The sequence below is a fragment of the Lithobates pipiens genome, unplaced genomic scaffold (genome assembly GCF_037356315.1).
Source record: "Lithobates pipiens isolate NorthernLeopardFrog02 unplaced genomic scaffold, aLitPip1_a1.2 Scaffold_16, whole genome shotgun sequence".
Taxonomy (NCBI): domain Eukaryota; kingdom Metazoa; phylum Chordata; class Amphibia; order Anura; family Ranidae; genus Lithobates; species Lithobates pipiens.
Window position 1 is genome coordinate 569,953,073 of NW_027507748.1, and position 12,691 is coordinate 569,965,763.

General features: G+C 41.7%; 1 protein-coding gene across 1 annotated transcript in view; it reads right to left on the reverse strand.

Moving 5' to 3' along the window:
* LOC143983704 (fidgetin-like) overlaps window positions 1-12,691 on the reverse strand; it is a 131,518-nt gene that overhangs the window by 17,109 nt on the left and 101,718 nt on the right. Inside the window, exon 2 of the mRNA XM_077483710.1 lies at window positions 4,280-4,381. Coding sequence (XP_077339836.1) covers window positions 4,280-4,283 — 4 coding nt within the window. The 5' untranslated portion in view covers window positions 4,284-4,381. The remainder of the gene's footprint in view (window positions 1-4,279; window positions 4,382-12,691) is intronic.

Consider the following 12,691-nt stretch of genomic DNA (forward strand, 5'->3'; position numbering starts at 1 on the left):
GGGACCCCTCTCTACCCTCATCGCAGAATACCCTCTCTGACCTTATCTCAGGGGCCCCTTCTGTCCTCATTCAGGAACCCCTCTCTGCCCTCATCCCACCATACCCTCTCTGCCCTTATCCCAGGATGCCCTCTGTGCCCTCATCCCAGGGAACTCCTCTTTCTCCTCATCTCAGAGACCCCTCTCTGTCCTCATCCAAGAGGTCCCTCTCTGTCCTCATCCCAGAGTCCATCTCTGCCCCCATTCCAGGGGACCCCCTCTCTTAAATAATCCCAGGGGACCCCATTGCCCTCATCCCATGGGCCCCTCTCTGTCCTCATCCCAGGGCCCCTCTCTGTCCTTATCCTGGGGTCCCCCTCTGTCCTCATCCCAGAGGTCCCTCTCTGTCTTCATCCCAGGGGTCCCCTAGAAATCAACTGTGATGAGGGCTTAGGACAGTAAGTGCTTGTTTACTTGTGCAGTTTGGGGGTGGTAAAACCCCCTAATTGAGCCCTGTTTTTACCCACTCCCCCCAATGGCACCCCTTTAACTGCAATGGTCAGGGATGTACACATGTCACAGTCCCAGCAAGAATTATACACACTGTCATGCGTGACAGGTGTAGCGCTGACCAAGTGTGGCTCATTCAAATGAATGAGGTCGCTATGCGAAGGCCCTACAACATTGTGCTGTACAGTGACCAAGGGGTTTAAACAGGCGGTGAGGAGGTGTTGTATCACCTCCTCATCACCTGATTTAGCCCCCTGGATCCCACGCTAGCATGCTTGCACATGTTTGCAGGGTGGCCCCATTCAATTGAATGGGTCACGATCACTCACCAAAAGCGACAGGGGGCATACTTCCTGCCAAAGCATGTGTACATCCTCAGCTGATGCCTCTGCAGCTAAAAGGGGTAGGGACAAGCGCATGTACTGTGGGCAGTGCAATAAGTAGGTGGTGCTTTGTGTGGTGTGGCTTTAGTGTGGGCGGGGACACAGGGGGACCCCATGATCTCCTATTGCCCAGGGGTCTTATGAGTTGTCAGATCACCCCTGCTCACATAAATGCATAACAGAGTAAGAATATTGGACTGCAGTGGCCAGGGGTAGGGACAAACACAGGTACAGTGGGCAGTGCAATAAGTGGCTGGTGCTTTGTGTGGTGTGGCTTTAGTGTGGGTGGGGAGACAGCTGGGGCCCCATCACCTCCTATTGCCCGGGGGCCCCATGAGTTGTCAGTCTGCCCCTGCTCACAACAATAATTAACAGAGTAAGAATATTGGACAGCTATGTGCTGTCCAGGAGCGGAGAGGCAATATCCCAAAGGCCAGGCACCAGGTTTAGAGAAAGCTGGAGTAGGTAAAAAAGGACCCAAAGTAAGGGGTCATCTAGGAACAACAACATATAAAAAATAGAAATTGTCTTTTGTCAAAAGAAAAGAGAATACAACAAATGAATACATATACCATTAGGCATATACTGTATATACAGTATCTCACAAAAGTGAGAACACCCCTCACATTTTTGTAAGTATTTTATTCTATCTTTTCATGTGACAACACTGAAGAATAAACACTTTGCTACAATTTAAAGCAGTGAGTGTACAGCTTGTATAACAGTGTACATTTTCTGTCCCCTCAAAATAACTCAACACACAGCCATTAATGTCGAAACCGCCTGCCACCTCTAAGTGAAAATGTCAAAACTGGGCCCAAAGTGTCAATATTTTGTGTGGCCACCATTATTTTCCAGCACTGCCTTAACCCTCTTGGGCATGGAGTACACCAGAGCTTCACAGGTTGCCACTGGAGTCCTCTTCCACTCCTCCATGATGACATCATGGAGCTGGTGGAAGTTAGAAACCTTGCATTCCTCCACCTTTCATTTGGGGATGCCCCATAGATGCTCAATAGAGTTTAGGTCTGGAGACATGCTTGGCCAGTCCATCACCTTTATCCTCAGCTTCTTTAGCAAGGCAGTGGTCGTCTTGGAGGTGTGTTTGGGGTCGTTATCATGTTGGAATACTGCCCTGTGGCCCAGTCTCCGAAAGCAGGGGATTATGCTCTGCTTCAGTATGTCACACTACATGTTGGCATTCATGGTTCCCTCAATGAACTGTAGCTCTCCAGTGCCGGCAGCACTCATGCAGCCCCAGACCATGACACTCCCACCACCATGCTTGACTGTAGGCAAGACATACTTGTCTTTGTACTCCTCACCTGGTTGACGCCACACACGCTTGACACCATCTGAACCAAATAAGTAAGTTTATATTGGTCTCATCAGACCAGAGGACATGGTTCCAGTAGTCCATGTCCTTAGTTTGCTTGTCTTCAGCAAACTGTTTGGGGGCATTCTTGTGCATCATCTTTAGAAGAGGCTTCCTTCTGAGATGACAGCCATGCAGACCAATTTGATGCAGTGTGCGAGGTATAATCTAAGCACTGACAGGCTGACCCCCCCCCCCAACCCTTCAACCTCTGCAGCAATGCTGGCAGCACTCGTACATCTATTTCCCAAAGATAACCTCTGGATTTGATGCTGAGCACGTGCACTCAAGTGGTCGACCACGGCGAAGCCTGTTCTGAGTGGAATCTGTCCTGTTAAACTGCTGTACGGTCTTGGCCACCGTACTGCAGCTCAGTTTCAGGGTCTTGGCAATCTTCTTATAGCCTAGGCCATCTTCGTGTAGAGCAACAATTCTTTTTTTCAGATTCTCAGAGAGTTCTTTGCCATGAGATACCATGTTGAACTTCCAGTGACCAGTATGAGAGAGTGAGAGTGATAACACCAAATTTAACACACCTGCTCCCCATTCACACCTGAGACCTTGTAACACTAACAAGTCACATGACAGGAGGGAAAATAGCTAATTGGGCCCCTAGCTAATTTGGACATTACTCACTTTTGTTGCCAGCGGTTTAGACATTAATGGCTGTGTGTTGAGTTATTTTGAGGGGACAGCAAATTTACACCGTTATACAAGCTGCACACCCACTACTTTACATTCTAGTAAAGTGTAATTTCCTCAGTGTTGTCACATGAAAAGATATAATAAAATATTTAGAAAAATGTGAGGGGTCTACTCACTGTGAGATACTATATATATTTCTATATCTCTTTTCTCATGGTAAACTCAAATCAATACAGATAAATTAGCCCCTCGCTTTGAGTCTGCTTTTGCCTTCTTCATCTTTCTCTAAACCTGGTGCATGGTCCTTGGGGTATTGTCTCTGCGCTCCTGGATGACACGTAGCATCCTGTAGTATTCTTACCTTGTTATTCATTGTTGCATCAACAATGTATATGTAGATATTCATCAGTCTCAATATTTATTATGTATTTCTATACCAACGTATGTGCATTCTCTAGCACCCTTTCCACGATCAACTGCAAAACACGTTGGGACCAATTTTTACATATAGCCTCCACATGTTGAAGATTGCTATCCTGTTTGAACACTTACAGCAGGCCTTGTACAAAGTGTTGAGTCTATTATTATTGGTCCTAGTTTGTTAGGGTTTACATACACAGGGAGAGACCCAGGTCTTCTTTAGGATATCATAACTTTTTTAACTTTTCTATGTAATGAAATGTAAAATTCTTTTACTCATTTTTTTTTTGTATTGGTTTTTTCACAAGATTACAGCACCATTAAAATTCCAACCTTTTTTTTGGTGTACATATCTATTATTATTTTTGGGATGTGGTGCAATGTGGGTCATCTTCGTGTGACTAGTAACTGTAAGATTTTCAATTTTTTTTTTACTTTGGGGTCACCAGGACAAATAGAGATGGTGGATATATCTAGTAGGTAACAGACTGCAAGAAAAACTTGTATGGAGTAAAATGTTGAAAGTACCAAGCTGTAAGGATTGGTCCACATATGAATTTTATTGGCAACACTAAAATTGTTAATAAAGACTAAGTGGCCAAAGCTGATTTTCCCAGCAACCCTGTAGGGTCTCTACCTGACAACAGAGAGGTGCCGCACATTAGCAATCATTTGAAGTTCACTCGGAATCTTCACCAAACTTGGAGTCCACCATCCTAATTCCAGAGGCAATAAAAACTTGAGAGAAGTTTTAATTGTTCAGTACTCTATGCTATGCATATTAAGTTCCAAATTGTGGCTAATCACAAAATAACCAACATTTAGAAACCTAACGAAAGTTACACATAAGTTACAAATTTTGAACCATTTTTAGAATTCTTTGCGGAACATATGAACATACATCCATAAAAAGGCTCTGCTAAATGCATAATTAACATGTCTTAATGGTATGGGGGAATATGCTTACCCATTAAATCAATATTTATTTATCTGGTTGAAGTGCATTTCCTGAGGTAAACGATCTGCTTCTAAATCATATATACTTTGGCGTCAGCTGCAAACCGCAAATCTGAGGAAGAGAAAAGATATATATAAGGATGTTAATACTTATATAACACTGAAACATCTTGGCATTAGAGTTTACATTAGCTTTTATTACGTTTATAAATATAGCCTTACCAATTCATCTACACCCATCATGACTAAGGAAAAAATTATGGATAATCAAATACTAACGTTTGGTATGTTGCTCTATAAACTGCTGAGGTGATCCACTTTAGTTTACTACTAGAACTGTACCTGAGACCTTTCCATGTAGGAAGGTGACCCCTGTATGGACATCTTTCTGGCTTTGGTGGGTCCAGAAGTCATAATTTCTCCTGCACTGCTGGCAAAAACAATGAATCTATTCAAAACAGTACTATAAATATATTAGTCTTCTTCTAGTATGTTCACCGTAAAAATGCAAAAATCTGCAAGTATTTTTTTATTTATTGTATAATATTAATAATGGTGTTTTTTTCTATATTATGTTTATTAAAAAAAAGGAATCTACCCACTATTCTCTTTCTTAAATTATTTTTAACAGAATTTTAGCCAAAAGTTTTTTTTTAAAGCTTTGGACAGAGTGGAGAAGGAAGAGAACCTCTGTAAGATTGCTTATGGCCATGTTTCTGTTTTACAGATTCATAACTATCTGTTTTGGTAATTGTTGTCACCAGCACAGAAAGTGAAGGGAAATCAAAACTTTTTACAGCTGCCACATAGACATGAGTTGAGGAGGAATCTCCTGAAAGGAACAGATATTCAAGGCAGGATTCCCCTCATGTTGGAAGATTTTCTATAACGTTTCTAAGGAAATGTGGCAAAATTAAGGACTTTACAGAAGTTCTAAGTCTACCTAATGTTATACTAAGCAAAGAAAAACATTTCTTGACTAATGGTGAGCTTTAAATTGTGCAACAATTTTGTCAATTCTCCAAAACTTTCCAGCAATTACAAATCAAGAAAACAAAACAGCTTAACCATGAATTTAAAATAAAGTAATAAATCAATAATGAATTATTAAAAAAAAACTCACATACAATAGGGTAACTAATGTGTGAAACTCTGCATTTACTTCTTTTCTTTATTAAGACTAAACTGTAGTACAGGATTTGTCGATCGTTTTTATTGTTTCCTAAGAAATGTTCCTTACAGATATTCCTTGCAGAACAGAGTGTCGCCTTCCAATTCATACATGCTGAACAAAGCAAGTAATCAAAGCAGCATGAAGAATGTTAATCACACATCAATGTCTGCAGGATAAGTAAGTTTAATTGCACAATTTTTCTGCTGATCAGTTTCTCCCAGCAACTAATGAACAGAGACAAGATTGAGAGACTTGCTAAGGGCAAAACAAATTCCAAAATTTCAGCAACGCTGGTCAGAACCCCCCCCCCCCCCTTTTTTTTTTTCTTTGTTGATTATATTACAGGCATACAGCTCTCTCCATACACACAAAGTATTTCTTGCCCTCTGGCTAAGCGTACTGGCTTTCCCAACATCTGCATGAGCAAGTCCCTCCGGACCTATTGTTGTCCTTCTGTGTATTTTCTCTATTCCCTGTTTTTTTTTTTCCTATAAAGACCATGGGGGATAGCCAAGCCAAAGGGGGTTGGGGGAAGCGCCCGTGTACTATTCACTGGCAGTGCAGCTTTTAAGCTACTTTGTGGCTACAGCACAATTAGATTACCTAATGCTTTAATTGACTTATGCAGCATCACAGCTTCCATTTTAGATATCAAAACTACACAAGAGGATTTAAACAAGAGCGCGGCGAGGCTTTATCCAGCACGGACCACCGTTTACTTGCTATTATTAAATGTGCCATGGATAGGTAAACGGTCATTAGTGATGGCAAAGAGTTTTATCCGTATGGATCCTTTTTCATGAAAATGAGGCGAGGTTTGCCTATTGAAACTTCCTCTCGAAATGCGTGATGATTTAAGGCAGAGTTAAATCTTTTTATAAAGCGCCCTCAATGGTGCCAACACCAGGATGGCTCAAAACAAGAGAAGTATTTTTAGCAGGACTCAGGCCTCACAGCAAAACACAGAGGGAGGGGGATTAACAAGGGAAACGCTTACTGGTCACATCTAATAGGATAAGAGATATGTGCTAATTGATTACAATAGGGAAGATTCAGCTTGGTCAAGTTTTTGATCGAAAATTTGGCCGGTTCAGCAGGGATTGAACGAATTTCGATTCATGTATAGGTACGCTGGTTGTACACAAATTGATCCATCGATCGATTTGTGTACAATAAGCCTGTTTTTCCTGAACGATTAGTGCCACTGGCTATAAGCCAGAAGCTCAAATCATTGTGTTCTGCCAGCAGGAAAGTCTCCCCACGCTCCCCACCAACAGAACACAACAGCGCAATGGGAGGGATCCCCCCATTAACAATGACTGTGTTGATGGGGGAATCAAGCAATTTTCTTTCCTTCCACCCATGGTGGAAGGAAAGAAAATAGCATAATGTATGGGCTGCTTAAGGGACAGCAAACATCTTATATTTAGATTCTGCAGACAGAGAACTCTTGTCTAGTATGTTATACATTTATTATAAAAATCAATATTTAAAATGAAGCCAGTATAAGTACCTGGATGTGGCTTATATTTGGACACATTTAATTCCCTGTGTAGCAGTGCACAGACTGTCAGAGGGAGGGCCTGTACTTTCGATCAATCTGGTACTGATGAGGAACATGCTAATAGAAGGACAGAATAGAAAGATGACCACATCAGTCTGTTGCTGCTTTGCCATTGTCCAGTCACATACAGGCTGTACTGTGTGTTAGGCCTATGCAACCCTCACAATTGGGTGGATGGAATCATAAGGACTCATGTACACTGCTGCTGGTAAACAGACGTTCAGAGGCAGTTGGATGCTTTTTCAGCTTTCCCTGAACTCATCCAATGTTATCTTATCGGTACATGTACACAGGTTCATTTAACCACTTAAGGACCGAGCCTCTTTCTGAGATTTGTTGTTCACAAGTTAAAAACTTTTTTTTGCTAGAAAATTACTTTTTTTTTTATACAATTTCACCCTAGAGAATAAAATGGCGGTCATTGCAATACTTTCTGTCATACCGTATTTGCGCAGCGGTCTTACAAGAGCACTTTTTTGCATTAAAAAATAAGACAACAGTAAAGTTAGCCCAATATTTTTTTACATTGTGAAAGATAATGTTATGTTGAGTAAATTGATACCCAACATGTCACGCTTCAAAACTGCGCCCGCTCGTGGAATGGCAACAAACTTTTACCCTTGAAAATCTCCATAGGTGACGTTTAAAAAATTCTACAGGTTGCATGTTTTAAGTTACAGAGGTAGTCTAGGTATATAATTATTGCTCTATTGCCAAATGCTTCTAAACGCTGTAACGTTTAGCCATGTTTCGTTTACAGGCATTTTTAATTTTGGGCATATTTTTTTAAAATGTTTCTAAACGCAAACGCGGATAAATGTGGCATGTAGGCGCGGCAAAACGGATGTTTTAATTGTGGGTTACTATCTGTTAAGTTAAATCATTCAGGAGAGGTTGAAAAAATGTCCTGGGTACATTAAGCCTAAAACAGCTCTAACATATCTATTTAGTTGTTTGTCTGGAGTTTAGCTTTAAAATAAGACGCTATAAACTCGACTAGAGCCAAGCAAAGAGTTGTAAAGCCCCGTACGCATGGGCCGAATGTCGGGAGAGAACGGCCGGTCAAAAACGAAAAAAGGCAGACATTCAGCCCGTGTTTATGTCAGTCTGTCCAACAGAAGCTGGCTGGCTTCAGTCGGACCAGCATGCTGGAAAAGCAGCAACCGATTGACTCCCAATCAGCACTCTCAGTCAATGGCAGAGAAAGCTAATCAGAGTGTCAGAACACAACAGCTGAGGAGATTGCTGAACTAACCTTTGAAAGTCAATAAGACTACCTTAGCATGGCCTTGTGTTCCTGAATCCTGGCTGTCAAACCTTAGTTTATCAAATTGGCTTCTAGTTGCAACTAGAGCAGCACAAAGTAACAAATAGGGGGGGGGGGGTTGATTGGGCTGGGGGCAAGAGGGAATTTGCCCCCTGGGATAGAGCTAATGAGATAGACTCAGCTGATGGCCTTTAGGAGAGACACATGACTGTGCTTTGAAAGCCCAAACGTAAAGGATAGCACAAGGAGGATCTCAGTACCTTGATGATGTTTTGCAATAGTGCAGTTTGCCAGCTTCATGACAGCTCACATACAGCTGTACAATTTGGCTGTAGTTCAACTTTAAACACTAAAAGTATTTATATTGCTCTTAACTGCAATAAATGTTAAATAACAACCTGTAAATCCTTGAGGGTATAATTCCAGACACAGTTTTTTCAATGTGAATTTGTGGATGTATGACCTGGGGCATGGCAATGGCTTGTCTTTTAGCTAAACAATTTTAGAAACTGTCTTAGAAATTTGGAATGTAGACCATAACGATAAGTTCACTGACAGAATAAAAGGATGAAATGTTTCTGGATATGCCATGGGGGTCATCGTGTGTGGTAATGTTTCATGCAAATTGTGCTAAGTGAAGTTATTCAATTATGTTTTTTATTAATAATCTTTATACATACACAACTGAATACATGAAGTAATTTTACATTTCTTATAAATTAATACATTACTATATCCTATATATATATAGCAATTATTAGCAGTTGCTTAGAGCAAAAAAAAAGATCAATAACCCTACCAAAATAGTATCTTGCTAAGCCGAGTAAAAACAATTTGATGTCCCTAATAAAGCAACTCTCAAGCACATTACTTACATGGTGTGGACTACATTCAAGTACTGTAAGTATCTGGCATTCAAAAATCTTCCTGTTCTATTTGAAGTCCATTAGTTAGTGGGGACTCCTAGCTATTCTGTTTTCAAAAGGCCTAGCAGAATCTTACCGATACACAATTTGTGCAAAGACCTGCTGTTATCAAATCCTTGGTAGGTTTGGAGAGAACACACTACTCCTTGGTAACATTTTGGATGAAGAGGAACTTACAGAAATGTCATGTGGGTACAATCCACCTTTAATCTTTAGGTTGGACTTTAATTTTGAAATTACAAATAATTTTTCCCCCACAAACAAAAGGCATTCTATGAGTTCAAGATGAAAGGAGCTTTCAGCAAGACTAGAAAGCAAAAGTCTCTATGGACTGTACTCTAGAAAATTGGCAGTACATTTCTCTTTTCGCAGACAAGTAGAAAGAAAAGTCATTTATCTGCACAAAAGGCTCCACTTACAACAGGCCACCAAGTGTTTTGCACTTCTCTTCCTTGGTTCATGTTATAAAAAAACCTTTGACATTACCCATCTTTGTCATTTTTGTAATGAAGGATAATTCTGTGTTCTATATTTGCTGAATGTTCTTCTACATTATGTTAGCAAGTTTTATATCTATACTGAGGTGTGATAGTACATATCAGAAAGTGATATGCCCATATGAAGACATGATTATTCCTGATCTAATCATCAGAAGGCTTCATGGCTGGGTATCTAAAAGTGACATTGTTATCAGCCACAGAATCTAGAGCCTATTAACACCTTGGTGTTCTGGTGTGTTGCATTATTGCATGTTTTGTCATTTTAACATTTATACATTAAAGAGGAGCCCCAGGCTCCTTTAGAAAAATATACCCTATCTTCTGACTTTTAATATTAGAGCACTTACCTAATCCAGCGGTGTCCTCACCCAAGCCGATTTTTCAATTGGCTATCGGGTGCTGGCGCCGCCATCTAGACTAAGGGAAACTGGCAGTGAAGCCTTGCAGCTGTGTTCTGTGAATGAGCCAGCTACAGGGGAAGGAGGAGGGGGCTGAACTTCAGGTTCAGTTCACTCTGGCAAACTGAGACGGAAGTGGGAGTGGGTACCTGTGAAAACCAGGCACCCGCCCCCTCTTCCCCCACAAAAGGTGCCAAATGTCGCAGCAGTGGAGGGGGGGCAGACAATCAGAGATTCCCTTTTGGGTGGAGGTTCACTTTAAAGCCGCCTACTCATATAAATAGGTTGGCAAAGCACTATAACATCCAAAAAAGTGCAACATTCTTAGCAACACAGTTAACCCCAGTGCATTACCATGTGTCTGATGCACTGCAAAGACTCTGCATTGCCTTAGTGCGGGGGTCAGCAACCCATTATTACAATCTACCCATCAATCTTGGGCAGGTGATGGGTAGATCGCATTCCTTGGTTGCTGACCATGGAACCTTGAGAGGAGGGGCGGTGGGAGTAGCATTAAGTGCAATCAATGGCTACATTCTCCTTCCTGCAGCAGCTGAATGCCGGCAATGCCAGCTTCTCCTCCTCATCATCCTTCTGGCATTCAGCGGGCTGCAGAGAGTAAAATACAGCCATTGGTTCCACTAAATGCTGCCCACCGCCCCTCCCCTCCAGGGTTCTCTTGGTTATGTTGCCTGGCCCCATGTGCTTCATTGAACCTCTCCGCTGCACTGCCGGCTCCCACTGGCTGGGGGTCGGGGATAAGTCAGGATGGAGAGTGGGGAAGGGGCCAGTAAATATTGTATTTACTGGCCCCTTTCTTTTCTGAATGAATACCATTAGTGATTGGTGCAGATCATAACTGTGTTTACTATTGTTCAGTTTGTGAATGAAGGGGAAGCCGCTAAGCACAGAGCAATTTCCATTCATTCACTGCCCAGAGCAGCTGAGGCTGCAGAGAAAAGAACTAGGGAACCTCTGTTCTCAGTCCCTTTCTCTGTCTCAAACGTGAGACATCAAGGGATATCAGCCCCCAATGTAAATATATATATATATATATATATATATATATATTGTAAAAAAAATAGCTTCACTGGGATCAAAATAAGTTATGTCATGAAGCTGGAAGGGTTTTATTTAAATTTTATGTTTAAAGCTTTTGTTGGGTTTTGCAATTTCACAAAAATATATTTCAAGGTCATGTTGCACATTCATGAGTCTTTATTTAAAATTTCATTATTATTGGATGAACTAAAGAAGGCAAAACATAAGTAGATTAAACTTTAACTGAAATTGCAGCTACTTATAGAATGTACCTAGTGTAGGTAGTGGTACTTAAAATGGAAGTAAACCCTTCCAAACAACTTTGACCTACAGGTAAGCCTAGATTAAGGCTTACCTGTAGGTCCAAGTAATATCTCCTAAACCTATATGGTTTAGGAGATATTTGCCCGAAAATGGGCACCGCTGTCTACGGCGCATGCGCCGTAGACAGCGGCGCGCATGCGCACTAAATGCGGCAAGTCCAAGAATGGATTTGCCAAATTTGTCGACTCCCGTGCGCATGCGCGGGAGTGACGTCATCGCGGCCTCGCCGTATGACAGCGGCGGAGCTGCGAGGCGCGACTCCCGTGCGCATGCGCGGGAGTGACGTCATCGCGGCTTCGCCGCTGTCATTGGTCGGAGCTGCGAGACGCCACCAGCAAGATGGACGCGGCGGACTACAGGGATCAGCGGCGACTTCGCTGGCTCCTGTGTCAGGTAAGTGACACATAATGAGCTACTATGCGATGCATAGTAGTCCATTATGCTTTACCTTTGCAGGGAAAAAAAGAGGAAGTAAACCCATCAGGGTTTACTTCCTCTTTAAATTGTATGTCTATCCAAATCTTGTTTTCTCATATTGGATAGAACAAGCAAATATTAGAACCCCGTCATGTTTTCTTACCATCTGAGAGATTCAGCCTCTTGCCTTTTACTCAGATAAAAAGAGTTGGGAAATCTAATGTGTTATGCCAGTACACACGGTCCGACATTCCGACGACAAAATCCGTTGGATTTTTTCCTACAGATTTTGGCCCAAGCTTGTCTTGTATACACACATGGTCGCACAAAGTTGTCGGAAAATCCGATCATTCAGAACGAGTTGATGTACAACACGCACAACAGGACTATAAAGAGGCCAGTAGCCAATAGCTTTCGTCTCGTAATTTATTCTGAGCATGTGTGGCACTTTGTGTGTCGGAATTGTCTACACATGATCGGAAATTAAACAATCGGATTTTGTTGTCGGAAAATTTTAGAACAAGATCTCAAACTTTGTGTGTCGAAAATTCAGACGGAAAAAGTCAGATGGAGCCCACACACGATCGGAATATCCAACAACACAGTCCGATCGCACATTTTCTGTCGGAAAGTCCGATCGTGTGTACAGGGCATTACATTTGTCACCACAACAAAAGGTTTCTTGAAACAGGAAGGCAAGTGAAATTTCCCCAAAGTAAAACAGACAGCAAAAAACAACAATCTGGGATTTTAACCTTGTTCTATCCTCAACTAAAAACGATCTTTGGCTTTAGATTCACTATAATAATAT